General features: G+C 37.0%; 2 protein-coding genes across 3 annotated transcripts; one reads left to right on the top strand and one right to left on the bottom strand.

Moving 5' to 3' along the window:
• Window positions 1-3011: 3011 nt before the first annotated feature.
• On the bottom strand, window positions 3012-6234 carry dpcd (deleted in primary ciliary dyskinesia homolog (mouse)). Of its 2 annotated transcripts, XM_052126075.1 has the most exons (6): window positions 6062-6234; window positions 4911-4991; window positions 4712-4827; window positions 4474-4607; window positions 4040-4142; window positions 3012-3703 (listed from the first exon to the last, which is right to left on the bottom strand). In XM_052126075.1, exons 1-6 carry the CDS (start codon window positions 6123-6125, stop codon window positions 3599-3601), a joined length of 603 nt encoding a protein of 200 aa, XP_051982035.1. In that variant the 5' UTR covers window positions 6126-6234; the 3' UTR covers window positions 3012-3598. The 2 variants fall into 2 exon arrangements, with proteins under 2 accessions (XP_051982035.1, XP_051982034.1); XM_052126074.1 differs by having other exon boundaries at window positions 3594-4142.
• Window positions 6235-6338: 104 nt separating this feature from the next.
• poll (polymerase (DNA directed), lambda) lies at window positions 6339-26453 on the top strand. Its single transcript, XM_052126042.1, has 9 exons — window positions 6339-6415; window positions 6686-6818; window positions 13945-14239; window positions 14392-14500; window positions 14610-14930; window positions 15477-15650; window positions 16122-16250; window positions 17341-17509; window positions 23867-26453. The coding sequence occupies exons 2-9, from the start codon at window positions 6710-6712 to the stop codon at window positions 24226-24228; spliced, it is 1668 nt and encodes a 555-aa protein (XP_051982002.1). The 5' UTR covers window positions 6339-6415; window positions 6686-6709; the 3' UTR covers window positions 24229-26453.
• Window positions 26454-26489: the final 36 nt, after the last annotated feature.

Raw genomic sequence — 26489 nt, 5'->3', positions numbered from 1 at the left:
TGAACTGTATGCCAATGATTGACTTATGATCAATAATATGGTAGTAAACAATACATTGTATTCTAAAGCTGCTTTTTGTATGGCCTTATCAATGATTAATTCTTCTGCTACAGGAATGCAAAGCATTTTAATTATTTGAATATATATATAATTTTTTAATATTTAAAGATAACTATGTATAATTATATATTGCGTTATTGTTATATGACGGGCTTTCTCCGTAAATATTTGTATATGCGATTAATCGCGATTAATTAATTGGGACACCATGTAATTAATTAGATTCAAATTTGTAATCGATTGACAGCCCTAATATATATATGAATATAAAATTAAAAAAATAATAAATATATATATTATATGAATAATATAATTAATATAATAAAACATTTAAATAAAAATATTGTGAACAAATAGTGAAAAATATTGTGAAAGGTACAGATGAAGTAGATTGGTTTCCAAAAAGATTTTGAACTTCACAATTGTTGAAAAGCCATCTTTCTAAAAGCTGAATGATACACTTTAATTTTTTCAGTTTCATTTGAATTTTTATTAATATCAATAAAAAATCAAGTTTAAAGTTTGAAATCAAGCTGCCTTGTGTTTATTGTGTAGGCTATTGTTTGACGCAAATTAATCCATTCGTCAATGGTAATACTGGTGTTAGTCGGTTTGAACGGGAACACCGAACTGGTGTGAAAATTATGATACCGTGGCAAGTCTAATGGACACTTTAGTTCATGGATTAAATTTATCACGTTTTACTGTTCATAGTGAATTTCTACAATGGCATTGGTAACTGAAAACTACTATGTTTGAATAATGCAGCATCCAGGCCACTAGGTCTCAGTGTAAGCCAATGTGAAACAATTTGACATACTTCAAAAAATGTCCACCTTTAAATGATATTAGTAGACAAAACATTCAACTTTCTGCCACCTATTTTTCCATGAGATCAGTCTGAAATTACAATACAAAAAAGTCCTTTTTTAAAAGCATCTGAAATCAATAACTCAGGTGACATGTCTTTAAAAGCAGCGACACTAACAACAGAACATCCTTGTAGAGGTCAAGTCCAGAATAGTTTAACCATTGTTGTATCCCCTCTGAGCTATAAATGACAGTCAGCAACTGCCAGAAGTCCAGACCACTGGTCACCAGTCTGTCAGAAGAGCCAGGAACAAGAACTAGAGGAAATAGCCGTTAACCCAGACAACATATTCATTCTATATATGACATTTCTGAATAATTTCTCTCAAACCTTATGCCAACTATCTCTCTGGGGCATTAAGAACTGGTTGAATCTGGAATATCATATTACTGGGAACTGGAGCGTACCATCTTCGGGCAGTGTGAAAAGGGATGAAGACTAGCCAGGACTTGTTCTGCTCCTAGAAGCTTCCAATGATGTGTGCAGATGTTTGGACCACAGGACTGCTTGTCAACACATGGGTGTAAAGATGCACAATGGTTTCCGTCTCTCTGTGGTCAATAAGAGGCTGCTATGATGAGAGCTTAGCACACTGCAAAAGCTGCTGATTCAGCTGAACAGTCAACATGTTTTCAATCATTTTGACAGTTCATATCAATGGCTTGTTCCAAAGCCAGAAATTAGGTGCTATTCTAAGTTGGTATATTTTGCTATATTGCACATGGAAATTGGCCAAACTTTTTCAGTCATGTATTAAAACTGGAAGCTAACCTTACAAGCTTATGTTTAGTCACTGTCGTTAAAAATCCATTCTTCCTTATTTTCCAGCTGCCACTCTAAAATATGTAATTATTGGCTGCAATGTCAACCCTGAACTTAGGCTGGTGATATCCAGGTCAGAAAACATCCTCCTTGGAGGCTATAACACACAATAGTGAGAATGACTTGTGGTTTAATGTCTGGTTTTTGCTTACACTCTCTGCACTCATCATACTGTTGTCTTTCCCTTAAACCAATGAAGAGTTTATGTTTGTAGTATTCTATTTACACCTACAAAAACATAAACCAATACAGAAAAAGCAAAGGAAACCAGGTGAATGAAACAATTAGATGCAAAAGTTGTCAATTTGTTTGGCACCTTGATGCATTTCCTACCTTTAAACAGGACGTTGGTGTGCTAATAAGCAGGACGTAATATGTGCAGGGTTGGGAGGGTTAATTTTGAAATGTATTCCACTACAGATTACAGAATACATGCTGTAAAATGTCATTTGTAACGTATTACATTAGCTTACTCAAGTTCAGTAACAAATTCTAAATACTTTGGATTACTTCTTCAGAAGTGGTAAATTTTTTTACTTGTTTTGACTATAAAAACTCAGTACAGCAAGACACGTTAAAAATACATTCTCTGAAAAACCTAAATATCATATGCAGTGTTGTTTCTAATACAAGATTAATGTAATTGATCTTGTTTTAAGGATGTTTGATATTTTTACAGGAAAACAATACAAATATTATCAAAAATACGTTTTTTGCCCTAATATCAAATATCTTACTAGAAAACAAGAAATTATGATCCAATGTAATATGTGCATGTAAAATGGCTAGCAATGGCATTTTAGCTTAGCGAAAAGCTGACAATTTACACAAGGTTTATTTCTATTTCTTGTGCTCCAAACTTACTTCTCTGTCTGCTCATATGAATGTCACACATCATAAGAAAGTGTTTCACCATTGTTCAAATGCACTTTGGATCGCATCATTTATATGTATAAATGTTCTGAAAAGACTAAATATTAAATTAAACAAATGACACTAAAATGCAAAATAATTTCTTCAGAAACCAAAATACTTTCTGAATGTAACTATTATAAATATCAATGATTTAAATTGTAACTGTAGAGGAATACAGTTACTTATATTTTGTATTTTAAATACATAATCCCATTACATGTATTCAGTTACTCCTCAACCCTGAATATGTGTTTATGTTGTAATAAGAAAAAATACATCCTATTTGTATTATGAAATAAGAAAGAATTTAAACCATAAAGTAGAGGCAGATGGTATTAGGGAGAAGGGTTAATATTTTAATATGTCCATGAGTGCACGATAAGCCATCAATATTTTTGCTCCATCTTCCCGGAAGAGAAATGGTTTACATTTAAATGTGTATATCTGCTAAATAAAATAAAAAAGGATAGTGTATCCTTTTAGGGATACACTATCATGGCCTCAAAGTTCACAGACAAGGACAAAGAGCAGTATTCTCAAACTTGGCATTAGCCAAGAAATTTGACATTTCTGTATAGAAAACAAACGTACAAACTTGTTATAGTCATTTTTATATATGTATTTTTTTTTTATTAAATTAACGATCTAACTCAGAGAGAAATATTAGGAACATCATTTAGCAGAACAGAAAAAATATATATACTGTATGTTTACACTCAGTCACGCTTCTGAATAACAGCTGCAAAGACACTCAAATGGGCTGCCAGAGAATCTCAACTGAAATCAGGACCAACAATAGAGAGAAGTAATTTAAAGTGAGTTGCTTGGATGCACAGGACTGACAGAAACATGCCAACATGAGACATAGAACCAAATTGAACGTGAAGAACCACATGCAGACAAATACAATTAGTGCAAATCCACTGCAGTTCACTGAGTTTTACAGTCAATATCTCCATCATTTGTCCCCTTCAGTTTCTTCAGTTCCCCAACCAGCTCCTTTTCCAGTGTTACAATCTCTTTGGGCTTCTTGTACTACAACAAAAAACAAGAAAAATTCATATAAAATCCATGGCTGTATGAAAAAGCCGAGTACTGGAGCAGATGACAGATGTGAGAGCAGTTCAGTTCAACCCTCTCCACTTAGGTGAACCAATAAAGAGATGGCACAGTTGCCGTTTTGATGATCTGAGACCAGATTTGTGTGTTCACAGTGAGGATTACAGATGTGGCAATCTAGTCCCGGATCTACGCAAAAGGGAATGTTCCTCGAAGTGGTGCAGAAAAATCTGTTAATACATACCTTACTGTACAGAAAGTGCTTGAATGAAAGAGATTTAGTGAGACTCGCGGTGAGAAGTGTTCACTCACGCTGACGATTAAGGTGTTGTTGGCATGGGTAAAGCTCAAGGCCGTGCTCTCCAGAGGCAGCTGGCAACGGTCGAGATCTGGAATACTGAACTTCTTATAGTACCTGGGAAATGACATGAACGTGAGAATATGTCTCATGGCCGGTCATCAATGTTCCATCGAGATCAACAGTGCCACCTGTAGGGTTACTGCAGGGCAATGGTAACTAAAAGTGAATCAGCCATTGTATGGCTCAAAACCAAATACAAAGACTATCGCATTGGATTTTCTCAAATTTTAAGGTTAGGATTTGAGTGTTCAGAAAGGAATGCAAATAAGCAACTTAAAGAGATGCCAAATGACTCCTAAAATATATTTTAGGAGCCTTGACTCAGCACTAGATGGTTTAGAAGTGTTTTATGTCTCCAAATTTAAATACATTTTAAAGGACTCACTTTTTGTTTGAGGTCCGGATGACACAACATCTTTCCATCGGCTCTACTGACACACTGTAGACTTCAGTAGGGTAAGAAATATTACGGATCCTCCACTGGTAACTGGTTTTAGTGTCTTTGCGCATAAACAGTGGCTGCAAGCATAAAAAAACAATTAAATAACAAAACAGGTGGCCTAACACACCAGTGTAAACAGATTTAGTTTATTACCTCTAAAGAGGTCATAAAGTCAGCTTACATTTGAACCGTTTTCTTTAATTAAATCAGTGGTAACAGGGTTTGGGCTTATATCGCCAACTTCCAATTTCCACTGCCCCTGCCCTCCAAAAGTGGTTTTACAACGCCAATTACGCACTGCAGAAAGACACAATAATTACATAAATTGAGATCATAAGCTAAACAATTAGGTTAGATAAATCCAGAAGAATTGCACTTACAGAGAAGTTCATCTGTTTTTAGATCATACTCCTCAGCCATCTCATTTCCATCCTCAAACAGATAATGCACTTTCCTTTTACCTATTGAAAAAAAGCATATACTAATTTAGACAGGTGTCTGTCTTTTAATACTAACATTGTCTTGTACTAAACAATATTGAAACAATGATTTTTTTCATGACTGATATTATATGCAGCAGAGTTGCCGGTACTATTTCCTAACAGCAAATTCATACCTGGGTCATAACCAACAATTTGGTGCCTTTTTGGCTTTGAAACTTAAAAACTTATATATATATATATATATATCTTTATGTTTCATCATTAAGGAACATTTTAAAGATTGTATAAGTCATACAGGTCAAGCTAAATTAAACCAGAATTACATAAATTTTTCGCATTCGAAGATATAGATTTAACCACTGGAGTCTTATGGATTACTTTTATGCTGCCTTTTTGTGCTTTTTGGAGTTTTAAAGATCTGGTCACCATTCACTTGTATTATATGGACCTACAGAGCTGAGACATTCTTCTAAAATAGAAAAAAATATTTTGTTTGTTTTCAGCAGCAGAAAGATAGTCATACATATCTGGAATGAGGGCAAGTACATGAAGCGAGAATTGTCATTTTTGTGTGAATTGTCCCTTTAAATGTCACAGTATCATGACATAACAGGACGGACAATAATTCAAGGGACACACAAAAATCCTCCTCAGTCATTGAAAAAATTACACATATGCTACAAATTATACATTTTAGTGCCAGAATTTAATAATAAATACTTATAAATCCGATGATTTAACACTAGTTTTAGTCAAAACTTTTTAACGCGCTGCTGGACACGGGGACATAACACTAGTACTGCAATAAAAAAAAATAAAAAATCATTTAAAATGTGACTTTCAGGCCCATCGCAATGTGTAACATTGTTCTTTTTAACAATGCTATTAAAATTTAAATCTGTTGAAATTAAACATAACACAAAATAACTTGAACTGGGGACATAAACGAACCGAACTATTGTAAGCACCCAGCTCTGTTTTATTTAGCCATAATATAGCCACATTAGCAGGATTATCAGCATTAATATACATACAACATACTCAAAATATATATATATATATATATATATATATATATATATGCTCACCATCGGATATTAAGGCGGTTTTTTTGGCTTTCCTCAGAGTGTCTGCCCAGCGTTGAACAGCCATGCTTTACTCCGCTCTTTCATTTCCTCAAACAATACCACGCGATTACCAAGGCAACGTCACTTCTCAAACAAGAAATTTGGCATTTTATCTATATTAGATAATATATTGACTTTAGTGAATATATTTATAAAGGTTACAAATAATCGCAAATTCACAATGTATAGCTTGTTTCAATGCTTGGTTATTAAAAAAAACCTGACAACTTTAGGACACTATGACCCGGAAATTGATTCGTTTTAGCAGTCGTGGTTGTTGTTTCGAGATAGAGAGAGAGAGATAGTAGGAGAAGTGTGAGTTTTAATCTATTAAAGTTGTTTAACAATATGAAATGTGCATTAAAAATATAAAGCTATATTTAAATGCTTAGTGTATATTTAAGTACAATCGTATGTGTTGTTGTGTGCGCACTGAATCGTTTATTCGGTGGCTATCAGGAACAGCTCTGCTTGCTCAGTCTTAATGAATCCTCATGAGAGAGTGTCTGTGCTGTAATCTTGACACTTTGCTGCAGTGTCGATGTCTATCTAAAACCTATTGATCCTGATATTTGTGTTTTTAAGGGCGTTCCCTTTTCCCTGGTCGGAATGGAGGGTCATGGTATCCTGAAAGCATTCCCTAAAGTAAAGAGACCACGGCCTAATGATGGGAAGGATGAGCCTCCTCTCAAGAAGACGTCTGCTGAATCAACAAGAGGTTTATAATTCTTGCAGTTATAGAATACACTTGTGTCAAGAAACAAGGGCTACTTTAGAGAATAAGACATGAGAACATTTAGCAAATATACACCATTTAAAAGTGGAATCACTATGAAAAATGTATATAAAAAAAAAACTCTTCAGCATATATGTGTTAAACTGACCAAATACTGAGACATTTCGAGGTTACACACATTACTATTTTAATGTAAGATGCTTTTAAAGTATAAACAAATGCGGCATTCTTCAAACGCTATTTATCAAAGAATATTCCACTCGCAGCAATGCAGACTTTTTTTTTCTTGCAAGGGCTGCTTGAGAGAATAAACATGTATATATTTAGCAAATATACACCATTCAAAAGTGGAATCAAAATTAATTATTTTTTATTTTTTTTTTAAATAAATGTGTACTTTTTTATTTTCAAAAGATATGTGCTAAAAGCACGTTCTGGTTTAAATACAAGTTAAGCTTAATCGTCAGCATTTGTGGCATGAATGAATGATGTTGATGACCACAAAAAAATGATTTCGTTCCTCCTTTAAAAAACAAAATGCTTACAATTGAAGTGAATGGGGCCAGTGTTTTGAGGGTTTGAAAAAAACACTTGCATTCATTCTTCTCAACAATAAATCCATGTATTATTTGAGCTGTAAAGTTGTTTAAATCGTCATGTTTACAGTATTTTTTTTTTAGGGTTTTGGGGTCTGTTGATATTACATCGTCATGGCAACTAAGTTGTGAAATTGGCTATAACTTTACACAGAAAAGGTTTGTAAGTGATTTTTTCACTCTAAAGTCATGTTAACATGCATATCGCTTGTGTCTTGTGGTAAAACTTTTGAAACAGTGTTTATTAACAGTTATTTAACATTTATTTAATTGTTTATGGATTGGCCCCATTCACTTCCATTGTAGGTGCCTCACAGCAGCCTCGATTTTTGCTTTTTAAAAAGGAGGGGCATGTCAAAATACATTTTTATGTTAATCAGCATTATCAGAAGACATTTTGAGGTTACACATGACTATTTTAAACAAATAGTCATGTGTAGTTTTATTATCAAAGAATATTCCACTTGAAGCAATGACATCTGTGCAGATCTAGTTTCTTTTTTTTCTTGCATGGTAGTAGTGCACACAAGCATGGGATAGCCTTCAATATCAAAAGAATAAGAGACAGATACGTTTCTAGTGAAACCTTTTTTTTTTTTTACCATATTTAAAACCAGTATTACATTTAAGAAATAAAAGTGAACTCAATGATTCAGCAACCTATATTGCCATTATCTCTCTTCATTTCATTATCACTACCATTTTCTGCTGCTAAGATAATAAGAAAGTTCTTAGTAGACTGAAGTAGTGCCTGCTGAAAATGTCACATGTAAAAACTGAATTTCAAATATATTATTATATAACAGTTATTTCAAACAGTAATAATTTACAGGATTCCCACGGCCATGGAAACTGGGAGTATCAGGGAGTTTAAAAATTTAGATTTTTAGGCCTCCATTTGTCATGTATCATTAAATCATGAACAAGAATTTGGGCACTGGCAAGGGTGTAAACATTGGGACACCTATTAATCAATTACCTGCAGCACGATTACGAGCATGTGCATTAACAGCTGGTATTAATCAACAATATTCCTGTGTAAATGATACCATCTTGCATTTTTGTTGTAGATATTCAAAAGTACTGTGTTACTTTGAAAGATAAATTACATAAATAAAGAAATAAAAACATATAGGAGGATATTTTTATCCTTCTAACAACTAGTTAAAAATTGTTTCCCTTTCATGGTCATTATGGATGAAAGACATTACAAACAACATATATTTTTTAATAGGTAATAAGGATTTGTCTTAGTTTTACACTTGTGCTCATCTTTTAACGACCTGAAAGACTTCAGAAGACATTACGACATTTCCGGTAAGGGAAAATGGTGAGCAACGATGCTATCTGGATTTTACTGTGCATTCTGGGAATTTGTACGGAGCGAACGTTTCAGTGCTCAGGAAGGATTTTGCGATTGAGACAGCCCTAAAAAATTCTGACCCTCTGACCATTGCCCTGACTACTGAACTAGGGAGCTGATTGAAATCCACCCATGGATATTGATCCATTCTTAAAAATCATACACATTTCTGTAGTTAATGAACATTTTTCTAGTTTGAAATATGTAATCTTCTTGAAATATCTCATCAAGTGTAAAATTTGCTCACAAGGTATTAGGTCTGGGTATTAATATAGATTTCCCGATTTGATTCGGATCTCGATTTGATTCAGTATCAATTCATATGGGTACATTTGTGTTACAGTGCCCATTTGCTTACATAAAAAAATTAAATCTCTCTCAGCTAATGCTCTAATTATAAAGGAACCTTCTATACAACCCTTTTAGGTACAATTTGAAATTTTACAAATTATATTTTATTAGTAGTTGTTTATCAAATTGGTCACCTTTTAGCTTTTGAAAATTTTTCTAATTCAGTCTATTCCACCAATTAATGTCTTGAAATTACATATATCGTGTTGCATATATATTTTTGTTACATTTTTATTGTTAACTTCCATAATTTGTACTATTTAAAGTATTTACATTGATATGTGGAACACGTGCTTAATCAATACTGTCTCTTTAAGATTACTGGCATCATCCAGTCAGCGCATATAACGAGAGAAGATGTGCATAATTTCTTTAGTGCATTCATGTTTGATTAGAATTAAATGTTTCTTTTTTGTTGTTTTTAATCAAAGTGTATTAAAAGAGACATTATTCAATGGTATATGGATCAGTGGATCTCGTCTTTGGACACCCAGAATGACTTAAACCAAACTTTTACTCTCAAAACACAGTGAAAATATTTCGGTGCTATACATATATTCTCCACTATACTACTCAATCACTGGTGAGTAAAATATAAACATTTACTAGACAGTGGCTAATTATAGATGTTTTTAGTCGCATAGCATCAGATTTGGTTGCACATGCGAGTGATTTACTCATTATAAAGGGTTGGCATATAGTGAAAGATCGATCTTGGGAATTAAAAATAGTTTTTGAGATCGTTCAAACGAAGCTCGCGATGCATCGGAAAATCTATATTTTAACCCAGCCCTACAAGCTGTATTGATGTCTGATTTGCAATCAAATCTTTCTTTTGAGTTAATACATTTGCCAGACCAGATGAATTGATTCTTTAGTGAATAGGTCTGAAAAATAAAAATGTATATCCAGCAATCCTAAATGACTGGAAAGTTCATAGAAAAGTTCCATCCATCCATCCATCTTCAACCGCTTATCCGAAGTCGGGTCGCGGGGGCAGCTGCTCCAGCAGGGGGCCCCAAACTTCCCTATCCCGAGCCACATTAACCAGCTCTGACTGGGCGACCCCGAGGCGTTCCCAGGCCAGTGTGGAGATGTAATCTCTCCACCTAGTCCTGGGTCTTCCCCGAGGCCTCCTCCCAGCTGGACGTGCCTGAAACACCTCCCTAGGGAGGCAGCCAGGGGGCATCCTTACCAGATGCCCAAACCACCTCAACTGACTCCTTTCAACGCAAAGGAGCAGCGGCTCTACTCCGAGCTCCTCACGGATGACTGAGCTCCTCACCCTATCTCTAAGGGAGAAGCCCGCCACCCTTCTGAGGAAGCCCATTTCGGCCGCTTGTACTCGCGACCTAGTTCTTTCGGTCATGACCCAACCTTCATGACCATAGGTGAGGGTAGGAACGAAAATTGACCGGTAGATCGAGAGCTTTGCCTTTCGGCTCAGCTCTCTTTTCGTGACAACGGTGCGATAGAGCGAGTGCAATACCGCCCCTGCTGCCCCGATTCTCCGGCCAACCTCCCGCTCCATTGTCCCCTCACTCGTGAACAAGACCCCGAGGTACTTGAACTCCTTCACTTGGGGCAAAACCTCATTCCCTACCTGGAGTACGCACTCCATCGGTTTCCTGCTGAGAACCATGGCCTCAGATTTAGAGGTGCTAATCCTCATCCCAGCTGCTTCACACTCGACTGCCAAGCGATCCAGTGAGAGCTGAAGGTCACGGACCGATGATGACATGAAGACAACATCATCTGCAAAAGCAGCGATGAGATCCCCAGCCCACCGAACCGCACACCTTCCCCACCCGACTACGCCTCGATATCCTGTCCATGAATATCACAAACAGGATTGGTGACAAAGCGCAGCCTTGGCGGAGACCAACCCCACATGGAATGAACTCGACTTTGTGCCGAGGACCCGGACACAGCCCTCGCTTTGGACGTACAGGGATTGGATCGCCCTAAGAAGGGACCCCCCACCCCGTACTCCCGCAGCACCTCCCACAGTCTCTCCCGGGGACCCGGTCATACGCCTTCTCCAGATCCACAAAACACATGTAGACCGGATGGACATACTCCCAGGCCCCCTCCAGGATCCTTGCGAGAGTAAAGATCTGGTCCGTCGTTCCACGACCAGGACGAAAACCGCATTGTTCCTCTTCAATCTGAGGTTCGACAATCGGCCGAACCCTCCTCTCCAGCACCTTGGAGTAAACTTTACCAGGGAGGCTGAGAAGTGTGATACCCCTGTAGTTGGCACACACTCTCTGATCCCCCTTTTTGAAGAGGGGAACCACCACCCCGTTCTGCCACTCCATAGAAAAGTTAAAGAATTTAATTGGTCAAAAAGGGTGGGAACCCTGAATTTGCACTATTGCTGTTTTTGATTATTTTTGGTCAATTGAATGCTACTTTTGTGAATAGAAGCATCCATTTATTTCCCAAACAATAACATGTCTAACAAACATTGTTGTGTGTAGGGTGTAATCCTAGTGTTGGGTGTAATTTAATTACATAGTAATTAGTTACTGTAATACAGGTGAAACTCGAAAAATTAGAATATCGTGCAAAAGTTCATTAATTTCAGTAATTCAACTTAAAAGGTGAAACTAATATATTATATAGACTCATTACAAGCAAAGTAAGATATTTCAAGCCTTTATTTGATATAATTTTGATGATTATGGCTTACAGCTTATGAAAACCCCAAATTCAGAATCTCAGAAAATTAGACTATTACATGAAATCAATAAAAAAAAAGGATTTTAAATACAGAAATGTCGGCCCTCTGAAAAGTATAATCATGCATATGTACTCAGTACTTGGTTTGGGCCCCTTTTGCATTAATTACTGCCTCAATGCGGCGTGGCATGGATGCTATCAGCCTGTGGAACTGCTGAGGTGTTATGGAAGACCAAGATGCTTCAATAGCGGCCTTCAGCTCTTCTGCATTGTTTGGTCTCATGTCTCTCATCTTTCTCTTGGCAGTGCCCCATAGATTCTCTATGGGGTTCAGGTCAGGCGAGTTTGCTGGCCAATCAAGCACAGTAATACCATGGTCATTGAACCAGGTTTTGGTACTTTTGGCAGTGTGGGCAGGTGCCAAGTCCTGCTGGAAAATGAAGTCAGCATCTCCATAAAGCTTGTCTGCTGAAGGAATCATGAAGTGCTCTAAAATGTCCCGGTAGACGGCTGCGTTGACTCGGGACTTAATAAAGCACAGTGGACCAACACCAGCCGATGACATGGCTCCCCAAACAACACAGACTGTGGAAACTTCACACTGGACTTCAAGCATCTTGGATTGTGTGCCTCTCCATTCTTCCTCCAGACTCTGGGACCTTGGTTTCCAAATGAGATGCAAAATTTGCTCTCATCAGAAAAGAGGACTTTGGACCACTGAGCAACAGACCAGTTCTTTTTTCTTTAGCCCAGGTAAGACGTTTGACATTTGAAGCCCATGTCCAGGACCCGTCTGTGTGTGGTGGCTCTTGATGCAGTAACTCCAGCCTCAGTCCACTCCTTGTGAAGCTCCCCACACATTTGAATGGCCTTTTCCTGACAATCCTCTCCAGGCTACGGCCATCCCTGCTGCTTGTGCACCTTTTTCTTCCACACTTTTCCCTTCCACTTAACTTTCTATTAATGTGCTTTGATACAGCACTTTGAGAACATCCAACTTCTTTTGCAATTACCTTTTGAGGCTTTCCCTCCTTGTGGAGGGTGTCAATGATGGTTTTCTGCACAACTGTCAGGTCAGCAGTCTTCCCCATGATTGTGAATTCAACTGAACCAGACTGAGAGACCATTTAAAGGCTCAGGAACCCTTTGCAGGTGTTTAGCTGATTAGAGTGTGACACTTTGAGCCTACAATACTGAACCTTTTCACAATATTCTAATTTTCTGAGATTCTGAATTTGGGGTTTTCATAAGCTGTAAGCCATAATCATCAAAATTATATCAAATAAAGGCTTGAAATATCTTACTTTGCTTGTAATGAGTCTATATAATATATTAGTTTCACCTTTTAAGTTGAATTACTGAAATTAATGAACTTTTGCACGATATTCTAATTTTTCGAGTTTCACCTGTATATTCACTTTTTGTAAAAAATAAAATGGTGAAATGCAGTTACTGACTAAAACAAATTGTACATTATAGGGTTATGCTTGTTTCTAATATGTTATTTATGGAGAATGCATGAATTATGGCCCCGTAATTATGAAGGAGAAATGTGAGTTGCAGTGTATGACGTGTGTGTGTAACAATGAAAAATAATTATTTGGGATTTGTTGAGCGTGAAAATTGTTTTAGAAAGTAACTTTAAAATAAAGCAATTAGTAATGTGATTACCTTTTGAATGATGTCATTAGTGATGTAATCTGATTACAATTTTTAGAGAAGTCATTTGGAATACTATTTTTAAGTAACTTACCCAACAGTGGACATGAGCATTTAAAATTTTTTTTTAACTGCCTTACATCCACAGTTGCATTAATTATGAATGACAGAAAAACTCATTTAAACTTTTAAAGTATTGCCATTACTAATGCTTGAATACAGAAGCAACCAATTGACAAATGTCCCTTTTTTATTTTTCATTGTGTCCTGAGTTACAAGGTGTTTTGTTACAAGCTTTATAAAAGTCTCTGCTCTTTTACAGTAAAACACTGCTATTAACAACTGTTGTGCTGTCAGACATCTGTCTATTAGACTACAGCTGCACACTGCTTTAATATGATTAGTATAGTAGTAGTAATTGTTGTTGTTGTATTTAAAATGCTTCCTTTCTTAGGCACGGTTTTCCAGGGAGTCACAGTATACATAGTTCCAGCTGGTATAGGGAAAGCCAGGTGTGACATATTCCATCGACAGATCACCCAAAATGGAGGGCAGTTAGTGACCGTGTTCTCTCCCAGCTGCACCCATGTTGTGGTGGATGATTCTGTTGATTGTCAGAGAGCTTTGAGACTCTTGAAAGTAGAACGACTGCCCTCTGCTGTTCAGCTGATCAAATGCACTTGGTTGAGTGCTTGCATCAGTGAAAAGAGATTGTTAGACCCTGAAGACTACAGCCTTCCTGCAGAGAGGTAGGGTACTATTGTGGTGGAGTTTAGAACTAATTGCAATAGCATTATGATTGCAGATACTATTGTACTACCAGTCTATTTAAGAATACTGTATTCACTTTGCATAGGAAGTTGAGTGAAATTGTGTGGGAAAATCTGTTTTCTGTCCTCAGTCCCACAATTGCTGCTGCTGAGGAGCCAACGGAGACTATAGTTGCCCCAGTCTCGGAGGAAGCAGCAAAGGATGCTTTGGTTCCAACTCAAGAAAATCTCACAGAGATGGTAAATTGGCTGGATTATTGGTGGGAGGCAGTTGTCTCCATTCATAAGATCCATCACTTGTTTGTTTGTTGGTTTTTACATTTTTAGTATTTCATATGACTCATTTTAGGTGCCAGAAATTCAGGAAGAGCACCATGATGAAGACGGAGTATCTCAGAACGATCTGGATGCCTTAATCAGTGGCATTCACCCATCTGAAAGCAACCAAGACCAGACCCAAAGTTTGGCAGACAATCCATTTATGCCTGCGAAGTGGGTCTGTTCCCAGCCATCCACAGCTAAAGTGGAGAATCATAACAAGCACATTACTGACAAACTGGAGCCACTGGCTAAGGCCTATAGACACACCGGTGATAAATGGAGAGCTCTGGGCTACTCTAAAGCAATCAACGCCCTTAAGAGCTACCATAAGCCCATTGCTTCATATGATGTGAGCTTGTTTTAGGTTTGATAAATTAGGTTTTATATATTATATAAATGATAAAATAAGGAGATAAATTTAGGTTACTGGTGCATTGTAATTTTCATATTGAGACTAGTTTCAAGCATGCAGTAATGATTGATTATAATTAGAGCTGTCAGTATTTACGCGCTAACACTCGATTAATTAAAAATGTTTAATGGTTAATTAAAAATTTTCTTAATTGCGATTAACACATTTACCGTTAATACAGCATAAACCAGCATTAACACAGGTTGGAAAGGTATTGTTACAAACTGTATTACATGGATGCATATGTATTGTTACATATTGTTTTGTTTTCTTCCTTAAGAAGGAAATAAATACATTTTGACAGGAAACAAAGTATAAAGTCAAATCTAACTACAAAATTTTTTTTTAATCGACTGATAGCACTAATAATAGTACTTTGATAAGGGAAATTGCCATTGCCTGTTTTTATTCACTGGTATTGTAGAAAAGTAACACACACACAAATAAAAAGCATTTTACTCACTATTTTCAATCCATTCACAGGAAGCATGTAAAATTCCAGGTATTGGTAAACGGATGGCAGACAAGATCATGGAAATCATGGAAAGTGGACACTTGCGTAAACTGGACCACATTGGGGAGGAAGTGCCTGTTCTCGAAATGTTCACCAACATCTGGGGTGCCGGGACAAAGACTGCACAGATGTGGTATCAGCAGGTAAGTCTCATTTTACTTGTTCCTGTGCACATGGAGGATTGTAGTGGAACTATTAATCTGAATGTGCATTTGTGTTCAGTTTTAATAATTTGCAATTGTATGTGTTCCAGTGTAACCTAAAATTAAAGCTGCTGTAAGCAATTTTTAAATAACCTGCCTGCATAAAATGTGCCTCCTACAGGACAGGTATAGCTGAACTTGTTGTCCTAAGAAAACACAATTGTCTCTCTAACAGAAAAAACAAATTTGTCTTCAGTCAGATTGTATTAGCCAATTAGGAAATTTGGAGATGGCTCTCTGCAGACAGTGGAGTACTTGGGAAACCTGTTTGGAAGCAATCATTTTTTGCCGCTAGTTGTGCAGAAATCACTTACAGCAGATTTAAACTTTGTGGAGAATATTTAGTCATAAACAACAACCAAAATATTTAACAAGTGTAACAGGATAAGTTTGTTTTTTTTACTATTAAAGGGATTTCGCACATTGGAGGACATTCGGACTAAGGCCGTTTTGAATAACACTCTAAGGATCGGACTAAAGCACTATGATGATCTGCTTGAGCGGATGCCGAGAAGTGAAGCAAATGCGATTGAGAAAACGGTTGGTACAGACCTTCACTTAGATTGGCCATATGTCTGTGACCGTAACCATGTGATTTGATGGTTATTTTAAATGACTCATAGCTAAGAAAATAATAGTTAAACTGAGGGATTTTCTTTGTTCAAACTATCCACACGTGTGCTGATAAAAACGTCTTCCGGTTTTGAAGAGCAAAAATTTATCCACTTGATTTCACAGCAATAAATAATAAAACTGAACTTCTAAGGCACAAGCAATCAAAAACATAAAATAAAAAACAAGCCTGTCTTGGCACCAGAAAGATTGTCAATCTTTCTCAGTGAACTGATGGACATAACAGAGATTGTTAGTGAGTCTGTCCTCCCATAGGAAGAGTGGGAGCTCTTGAAAGTTGGCGTGTCAGAAGCTACCGAACTCCCTTATGGAGTCTTGGGCCCAAGCCAGTTGTTTTCTTACTATTACTTGGAACGTCCCCCTGTTTTCCTCTCAACAGACCTGATAGAAAAATGGCAGATGGAGAAGATGAGTGCAGCATGTGCTCTACTGTCTTGACAGAATGATATGTAGAGCAACTTGCATACCTTCAACAGTTCAGTACCTAACTGCTGGAATACTAGGCACAAATAGGCTGAGGGTGCAGAGCATTTTTAACAGGAAGTCCTCTGAACAGCATAAAGTGTGTAATTTCTGTGCCACACTAGGTCACCAAACACAATTCACAAAATAATGGCTTAACACTCCCTGTCTGCCATTGATCTGGAAACAGAAAGTCAGACACAAACTTACGCCATTGGTTGAGCCAATGTTACTATTATTTGGCTGGTTTGGATACTCAATCAAACAGGAATATTTTGATTGTGCCAGTGTTTACAATTTTAAGGGACAGCAACCTATGATTGGCTTACTAATAGTTGTCTAAGCACATTAGGATGGTGCAGGAGAAATAATTTTAGCCAAAAAAATTACACATTTCATATTAGTGCCTGGAAAATTTTATTTTGATTTTACATTTTGATTTGTTTGCTTAAAGTCTTCTTCAAATCAAAAGGCATGTTACTCCATGATTTTCCATTTGATGTGAAGTTATGAATGTTATGTTTGCTTTTAACAGGTAAGGGAGGCAGCACACAGTGTGGATGCACAGCTTGTGGTTGTTTTGTGTGGCTCTTACCTCAGGGGGAAGAGCACGTGTGGAGATGTGGACGTTCTCATCACTCATCCCGATGGAAAATCACACAAAGGTGTTTTCAGCAAAGTGTTACACCTCCTCCATCAGAGTGGTATGCTGTCTTCTAATATCAGAATAGAGATTTATTACTTAATCAGGAATTTTATAAAGCCCAAAAGATAATTCTTAATAATTATCTACCGGTCAAAGGTTTTGAAATACTCATTATTTCATTATTATTATTATTATTATTATTATTATTATTATTATTTTTACATTTTAGAATAATAGTAAACATCAAAACTATGGAATAACATAAATGGAACTATGGGAATTATGTTGTGACTAAACAAAATCCAAAATAAATCAAGACATGTACTCAACATTTTCTCAACCAACTTCTTGAGGTATCACCCTGGGATGCTTTTGAAACCGTATTGAAGGCGTTCCCATCTATGTTGGGCACTTATTGGCTGCTTTTCCTTATTATTTGGTCCAAGTCAACAATTTCAAAAACTTTTTTTTATTTAATAAATTAATATTGTGGCACAATTCAATTTTTATCTACAAAACTAATTTCAAACATTTAAGCCTTCAGATCAACATATTTTTAAGATCATGAGAAACATTTCAGTCAAGTGTTTCAAAACTTTTGACCGGTGGTGTATATCAAAAGGCTATCAAAAAATGCACATAATATTTTTGTTTCAGATTTTTTTATAAAATTGTTTGAGATATAACAATTAAAAAAATATAAATCATATCTTTTGCCTTTGTGGGTCAATTGTGGCTTTACACATGATATTATGTAGATTGTTTTGTACATCTGTGAATTCGTTTTTTTCGAATAAACACATAATTTACATTTAGCCTCTTTCCCCATACTCTCTCACACACTTTATGCATCTGTTTAAATACATGCACACACACACACATACAAACATAAACACACACACATAGTCCTGTACAAAACAGACATAACAAATAAACGAAATCAATGGCGAGACCAAAGGTTCATGCACACAATAGTCTAAATAGGGCTGAATAGAGGAAATTGTCCACATTTTACTCTGCAGCCATCTGATGCCGGACCAGCTTGCAGCATACTCATGCAACATTCACCAGTCCATGCAAGTTAATAGAATAGATTTTGCTTTAAAACATAGTAAAGAAGTATTAATGTTGTATACTTGAGTTGTACAGTTGTTTTCATAAAGGTTAGTTGAAAAAGAATACATGTATATTATGTTATATTTAGATACAATTTCACAGAAAAGTTGATAAAAATATGTCTTCACATGTATCACACTGGTTTTGCTGTAGTTAATGTACAGTTGAAGTCAGAAGTTTACATACACCTAAACATACATTCAAACTCAGTTTTTCACAATTCCTTAAATTTAATGCTAGAATACATTCCCTGTCTTCGGTCAGTTAGGAAAACTATTTTACGAATGTGAAATGTCAGAATAATAGTAGAGAGAATTATTTATTTCTGCTTTTATTTTTTTTTATTATATTCCCAGTGGGTCAGAAATGTACATACACTTTGTTAGTATTTGGTAGCATTGCCTTTAAATTGATTAACTTGGGTCAAACATTTTGGGTAGCCTTCCACAAGCTTCTTACAATAAGTTGCTGGTATTTTGGCCCATTCCTCCAGACAGAACTGGTGTAAGTGTGTTAGGTTTGTAGGCTTCCATACTCACACATTTTTTCAGTTCTGCCCACACATTTTCTATCAGATTGAGGTCAGGGCTTTGTGGTGGCCACTCCAATACCTTGACTTTGTTGTCCTTTAGCCATTTTGCCACAACTTTGGAGTATGCTTGTGGTCATTGTCCATTTGGAAGGCCCATTTGCGACTAGCTTTAAATTCATGTCTTGGGATGTTGCTTCAAGATATCCAACATGATGCTGCCACCCACATGTTTAACGGTTGGGATGGTGTTCTTCGGCTTACAAGCCTTTCCCTTAGTCCTCCAAGCATAACAATGGTCATTTTGGCCAAAATGTTCTTTTTTTGTTTTGTCAGTCCAGAGGAAATTTCTCCAAAAAGTAAGATCTTTGTCCCCATGTGCACTTGCAAATTGTAGTCTGGTTTTGTATGGCGGTTTTGGAACATTGGTTCCTTCTTTGCTGAGCAGCCTTTGAGGTCATGTTGATATAGGACTCATTTATACTGTGGATATATATATACTAGTCTACTTGTTTCCTCCAGCTTCTTCACAAGGTCCTTTGTTGTTGTTGTTCTGGGATTGATTTGCATTTTTCCCTCCACACTATGTTCATCTCTAGGACACAGAATGAGTCTCCTCCTTGAGTTTTATGACGGCTGCGTGGTCCCATAGTGTTTATACTTGCGTACTATTGTTTGCACAGATGAACGTCGTACCTTCAGGCATTTGGAAATTGCTTCCAATTTTGAACCAGACTTGTGGAGGTCCACAATGTTTTTTCTGAGATCTTAGCTAATTTCTTTTGATTTTCCCATGATGTCAAGCAAAGAGGTACTAAGTTTGAAGGTAGGGCTTAAAAATACATCCACAGGTACACCTCCAATTCAGTACACCTCCTATCAGAAGCTAATTGTCTACAGGCTTGACATCATTTTCTGGAATTTTCCAAGCTGCTTAAAGGCACTGTTAACTGAATGTTATGAATGATTTATAAGTTTGAATTCCACCAGATAAAAATTGACCCATGAATGCAAAAGGAGGGTTAAACACACAGGGTTGTCTCTTCATTTACTCACCTTCATGCATCCCAGATGTTTATGACTTTCTTTCTTCTGCAGAACACAAACAAATATATTTTAATTGATATATGTTGTCTGTTTGTCCATACAATGCAAGTGAATGGTGACCAAAACTTTGAAGCTACAAAAAGCACAAAGGCAGCATAAAATTAATAATAATAATATTAAACATTATTTTATATAGAAAGAAAGAAAGAGTACAAAAGAAACCTCAAAGAGCTTTACATATAAAGGAAAAATAAAATATAAAAATACAGATCTTAATACAAATGGATAAAACATGCATCTCAAAACAACTAATGATAAAACACAGTAAATCAAATTATAGCATTAAATTAATTGAATACAATTAAAAGCCTCATTTAATTAAAAGAGAGAACGCAATTATTGATCAGCTTTTCAGCCACCGAGAATGATAACATAGGACACAGCCTTGCAATGTTTCTGAGATGAGAAAATTATGTTTTTACAGTATTAGTTACACGTGGATCAAATGACAAATTTGTGTCAAATATAACACCCCGATTTTTCATTTTTGTTTGATGCTCCAAAACTGAGCCCTCTATTGACAGTGTTAAGGAGCCAGCCTTCCGAAGCTGATGAGATCCATAACCTCTGTCTTAGTACTGTTAAGACCAAGAAAATGTTGGGCCATCCAAGTTTATATCTCAGAAATGCAGTTTGAATGCATCTGCCAGATTTTCACCAGGTTTAGAATGAATATACAGTGAGGAAAATAAGTATTTGAACACCCTGCTATTTTGCAAGTTCTCCCACTTAGAAATCATGGAGGGGTCTGAAATTGTCATCGTAGGTGCATGTCCACTGTGAGAGACATAATCTAAAAAAAAAAATCCAGAAATCACAATGTATGATTTTTTAACTATTTATTTGTATGATACAGCTGCAAATAAGTATTTGAACACCTGAGAAAATCAATGTTAATATTTGGTACAGTAGCCTTTGTTTGCAATTAAATGTTTCCTGTAGTTTTTCACCAGGTTTGCACACACTGTAGGAGGGATTTTGGCCCACTCCTCCACACAGATCTTCTCTAGATCAGTCAGGTTTCTGGGCTGTTGCTGAGAAACACGGAGTTTGAGCTCCCTCCAAAGATTCTCTATTGGGTTTAGGTCTGGAGACTGGCTAGGCCACGCCAGAACCTTGATATGCTTCTTACAGAGCCACTCCTTGGTTATCCTGGCTGTGTGCTTCGGGTCATTGTCATGTTGGAAGACCCAGCCTTGACCCATCTTCAATGCTCTAACTGAGGGAAGGAGGTTGTTCCCCAAAATCTCGCAATACATGGCCCCAGTCATCCTCTCCTTAATACAGTGCAGTCAGCCCTGTCCCATGTGCAGAAAAACACCCCCAAAGCATGATGCTACCACCCCCATGCTTCACAGTAGGGATGGTGTTCTTGGGATGGTACTCATCATTCTTCTTCCTCCAAACACGGTTAGTGGAATTATGACCAAAAGTTCTATTTTGGTCTCATCTGACCACATGACTTTCTCCCATGACTCCTCTGGATCATCCAAATGGTCATTGGCAAACTTAAGACGGGCCTTGACATGTGCTGGTTTACGCAGGGGAACCTTCCGTGCCATGCATGATTTCAAACCATGACGTCTTGGTGTAATACCAACAGTAACCTTGGAAGCGGTGGTCCCAGCTCTTTTCAGGTCATTGACCAGCTCCTCCCGTGTAGTTCTGGGCTGATTTCTCACCTTTCTTAGGATCATTGAGACCCCACGAGGTGAGATCTTGCATGGAGCCCCAGTCCGAGGGAGATTGACAGTCATGTTTAACTTCTTCCATTTTCTAATGATTGCTCCAACAGTGGACCTTTTTTCACCAAGCTGCTTGGCAATTTCCCGTAGCCCTTTCCAGCCTTGTGGAGGTGTACAATTTTGTCTCTAGTGTCTTTGGACAGCTCTTTGGTCTTGGCCATGTTAGTAGTTGGATTCTTACTGATTGTATGGGGTGGACAGGTGTCTTTATGCAGCTATCGACCTCAAACAGGTGCATCTAATTTAGGATAATAAATGGAGTGGAGGTGGACATTTTAAAGGCAGACTAACAGGTCTTTGAGGGTCAGAATTCTAGCTGATAGACAGGTGTTCAAATACTTATTTGCAGCTGTATCATACAAATAAATAGTTAAAAAATCATACATTGTGATTTCTGGATTTTTTTTTAGATTATGTCTCTCACAGTGGACATGCACCTACTGATGACAATTTCAGACCCCTCCATGATTTCCAAGTGGGAGAACTTGCAAAATAGCAGGGTGTTCAAATACTTATTTTCCTCACTGTATATCTGGTTGTCGTCTGTGTAGAAATTATAATTAAGACCCAGTGATCTTAAAAGCTGACAAGTGGAAAAATATAAATTCACAAATTTTAACCCAGTGGGACACCAGAGTGGACTGAACCAATCTCAGATCTGTAACCACCTAGAGAGACAAACTGCCTACAATCAGAGAGTTAGGGCCTGAACCAGTTTAATGCAGTACCGGAGACACCAAAGATCAAAGACGGGTGAGTAAAACAGTGTGATCAACAGTGTCGAAAGCAGCACTGAGATCAAGAAGGATGAGAATAGAAAAGAGCATGAGTCTGAAGCCATTAACAAGTCATTAGTGACCTTGACTAGAGCCATTTCTGTTCTATGACATTTCCGAAAACCAGACTGAAAAAGAGATCATTGACAATGAGGTGTTTGTGTAATTGAGAGGCACCTGCTTACTCTAAGATTTTTGCAAGCAAGGGAAGATTTGAAATGGATGGAAGTTGCTCAAATTGTCCAAATCCATATTGGGCTTTTTTGGAACCTGAGTTACAGCATATATTTAAATGCTGCAGGCACAACACCAGTATGCAAGTAGTCATTTATTATGTCCAAGACAATTGGGCACAGAGAGGCAAAACAGGATTTGTATAGACTAGTCGGTAGAGGATCAACTATGCTTGTGGTAGCTTTCATATATGATACCTCTTTACTTAGAGTATCGTGGTCGAGTTGAGAGAAATTTCAGCCATAATAAGCCATAATACTCCAGAGGTTTAATCCATGTCTTCTGAAGATCCAATCGATTTTGGGTGAGTACAGATCTAATTTTTCATTATAAAACTTGCCAGCTGCAGTCTCCTTTGCGATCGTGATATTAAGCTCGATTACACTTCCTAACGCATGCACCGAGCACTAGATTGCACTAGGAAGTGTAATCGAGCTTGAATTCATCATGTTGCTTAGAGACCGCAATGGTAATGTACAGTAGAAAATGAGATACATTTTGGTCTGTTCTCACTCAAAACTGATTGGATCGCTTGAGAAGACATGGATTAAACCACAGGAGTTGTACAGATCACTTTTATGCTGCCTTTATGTGCTTTTTGGAGCCTTTATGGACCTACAGAGCTGAGATGTTCTTCTAAAAATCTTAATTTGTGTTCTGCATAAAAATATAGCAAAATATGGTTAATCTAGGTTAGTTCTGAGCTCTGTTACAGTTACAGTAATGCACTGCTTTTCCTTTCACTATGTAGTCATTGCGCTATTAGAAATACAATAGAACACTGCTTTTTTTGCACTACATTGTGTCATTACAACAATTGTACTGACACTCCTCTTGATACATTTAGAGTAATTTAAATTAGGATTTAATGAACCCACAATTTATATTACTTGTATTTTTACACCTAGGTTTCTTAACAGACGATCTTGTTAGCAGTGAGGAGAATGGTGAGCAGAAGAAGTACATGGGTATCTGTCGACTTCCAGGCCCTTCACAGCGCCACAGACGCTTAGATATTATTGTAGTGCCCTATGCTGAATATGCATGTGCTCTTCTATACTTTACTGGCTCTGCCCACTTTAACCGATCAATGAGGGCATTGGCTAAAACCAAACACATGAGCTTATCAGAGCACTCGCTGAACTGTGATGTCGTCCGGCAGCAAGGTGTGAAACTGGTGGCCGGTACTCCTTTACACACACCTGCTGAGACGGATATCTTCAAACACCTTGGCATACCTTATAGAGAACCAAACGAAAGAGACTGGTGACTGCAAATTTGGCATGGGAATTAACTATATGAAATCATGCTGTTGTAATTGCATTTTAACCCTTTAAGCTTGGATGGGCTAGGGGTCTGCACAAGCCTTAAAATTAAACCTGGCCTGTACCCGAGACCATGTGGCCCGACCCTACTCTGCACGAACGATACCGCCAAATTTTAAGCCGAAACCGAAAATGCTTACTATCATTTCTTCTAGCAAGTACTGTTGCAATAGACTGTATTTTATGTAAGCATACAGGCAACATTCATAACAGTACTGAAACAGTAAACATACACTGTTTTAACAAGGCATAGCAGCCCCTTAGTACACTAGAGCAGAAAGGGAAAAAAGCATTGCCTTACCGTTTATTTGCTGAAACTTCACTTGGTGCTGTGCAGAACAATCTGGAATAATATGAAAAACTGCAATAGTCCCCTCTATGCAGCCTGAACTTGTTTAGATTGTTGGAAACTTTGTGACAACTGCGCTAAAAATAATCTAGACAGTGCAAAGAACGAAACAGAACACAGGTGTCTAGACATGCGTTTTTGAGTTTTTTTGTGTCTTTTTAACTTGATGTGGTGTTTAAAATGTGCCGGTCCAGCGCGAGATGCTGAAGAAAAAGTGAGAGGCGATGCAAATGTCAAAGACATCCATCCATCCAGCATGTGTTTACATAGGAAAAAAATGGGAAAACAGAACAGATGCGCACAAAAACAGGTTTGGTGTAAACAGCCACTAACTTGTCCTTTCGTACGTGTCTGAGTGAGCGTGTGTGTGTGAAACAAGTCTGTTAAGCTTGTTTATTTTTTCATTCATTACAATCCCAAACCCAAAGTCCTACTTGAATAACTGACCCAAACCCGGACGAAACCCATCGTGCCCTGGTCGGGTTGCAGACCTCTAGGATGGGCCCACCAAGAAGAAAAAAGTCAAAATATTAAGAACTCCAGTCTTGACCAACAGAAAATAGATATCTTTTGAAAGCTTAGAAACTCTACAGGGCATGTAGGCATTATGACAAAACAGTTTTTCTCACAGACAAAAATATAGCGAGTAATAGCAAATATATGTCTTTGACATTTATGTTTCATGTGACTAAACCAACTGGATTGGGTTCAGATCGGTGCAAAAAGTCCTCCATATTTGGGCAGGGAGACTTGTGATTGGTGACTGTTACATATGGCCACCAATAGATAACACACATTTACAAGTACATGACACAGACTTGATGGCTCATTCTTTGAAATGTAATTACTGAAATCATGTCTGCATGCTATGCAAACCTTTAATCATTGTTGTGTTTGCATGTGTAATGTTTCTTATGTACAATTATTATGTTTTATTTGTTTGAAGAGGCTTTTGGACACTTGGAGATGTTTTTGGAATCTACAATAATTATTTTTTTTTAATACTATAACTTGATTGCTTTGTTGAATCAAAACAAAATTGTACTCAGTTACAGTTGACATGATTGGGAACAAAACCAAAAGGTTTTGTTTTTTGGAGCCACATTATTTACACCTGAATAATGTAAAATCAGAAAAAAGAAAGTTTTTGGCTTGTGTTTTTGTTATTTTTCAGCAGTTTCTTTGGCTGAGAATCCCAGAATTGATCATAATCTACATCATTCAAAAATGTATTCTTTCAATGATATGACCCTCCTATTTTTTTTTATTTATTTTTTTTATGTTGGGTTAAAATCCTTTTATTTTGGGTATGTCACTGAAACAGGAAATCTTTTATTTTTTTTAAACACCCCTCAGATCTTAAAGGGTTAAATGTGGGATTAATGGGCAGGCCCATATGGAATCTGCAGACACAGAGTTCTGCAGAAAAGAACATTTCTGCAATGATACACAAATTTCCTCATATGCCCAGCATCTTGCATGTTTGTTTATTAAAAATGTTGCTAACTTGTTTATTATTTTTTAGTAGTCATTAAGACTGAAGTACTCTCACTCATAGTGTGCTTAACACATTTTATGTTTAAATAAATTCATCAGAATTTCCAATAAATCAGTGCAGAAAATGCCAAAAGTCAGCAGATTCCTTATAGGCCTAGTAAAGGTTCCTGCACTGTTGTCATGAATTGTATTTAATTAAGTCTGTCATGATATCAGTAGCGTCAATATTCTTTTACAAAGGACATTTGATTGTGTGCATTTTAATGTGAAACATTTTTTTTTCCTTTTGAAGTATGCCAATTAAAATATGCAAAATAATTAAAGCACCCCAAAAGTATTGTTTTCAAATTGTTTCATATA

This window comes from Xyrauchen texanus, chromosome 5 (assembly GCF_025860055.1).
Source record: "Xyrauchen texanus isolate HMW12.3.18 chromosome 5, RBS_HiC_50CHRs, whole genome shotgun sequence".
Taxonomy (NCBI): Eukaryota; Metazoa; Chordata; class Actinopteri; order Cypriniformes; family Catostomidae; genus Xyrauchen; species Xyrauchen texanus.
The sequence above is the reverse complement of the archived record's forward strand: the minus strand, read 5'-3'. Positions and strand labels throughout refer to the sequence as shown.

Bases quoted from the DNA above. Each gene is read 5' to 3' on its own strand.
- dpcd (XM_052126074.1), bottom strand. From the start codon at position 6,125: ATGGCTGTTCAACGCTGGGCAGACACTCTGAGGAAAGCCAAAAAAACC. The intron at 4,828-4,910 runs GTAAGTGCAATT...GTCTTTCTGCAG, and splicing joins AAAAACAGATGAACTTCTCT to TGCGTAATTGGCGTTGTAAA. The intron at 4,608-4,711 runs GTAAGCTGACTT...TTATGCTTGCAG, and splicing joins TTAAAGAAAACGGTTCAAAT to CCACTGTTTATGCGCAAAGA.
- poll (XM_052126042.1), top strand. From the start codon at position 6,710: ATGGAGGGTCATGGTATCCTGAAAGCATTCCCTAAAGTAAAGAGACCA. The intron at 14,501-14,609 runs GTAAATTGGCTG...GACTCATTTTAG, and splicing joins AAGAAAATCTCACAGAGATG to GTGCCAGAAATTCAGGAAGA. The intron at 16,251-17,340 runs GTTGGTACAGAC...TGCTTTTAACAG, and splicing joins CAAATGCGATTGAGAAAACG to GTAAGGGAGGCAGCACACAG.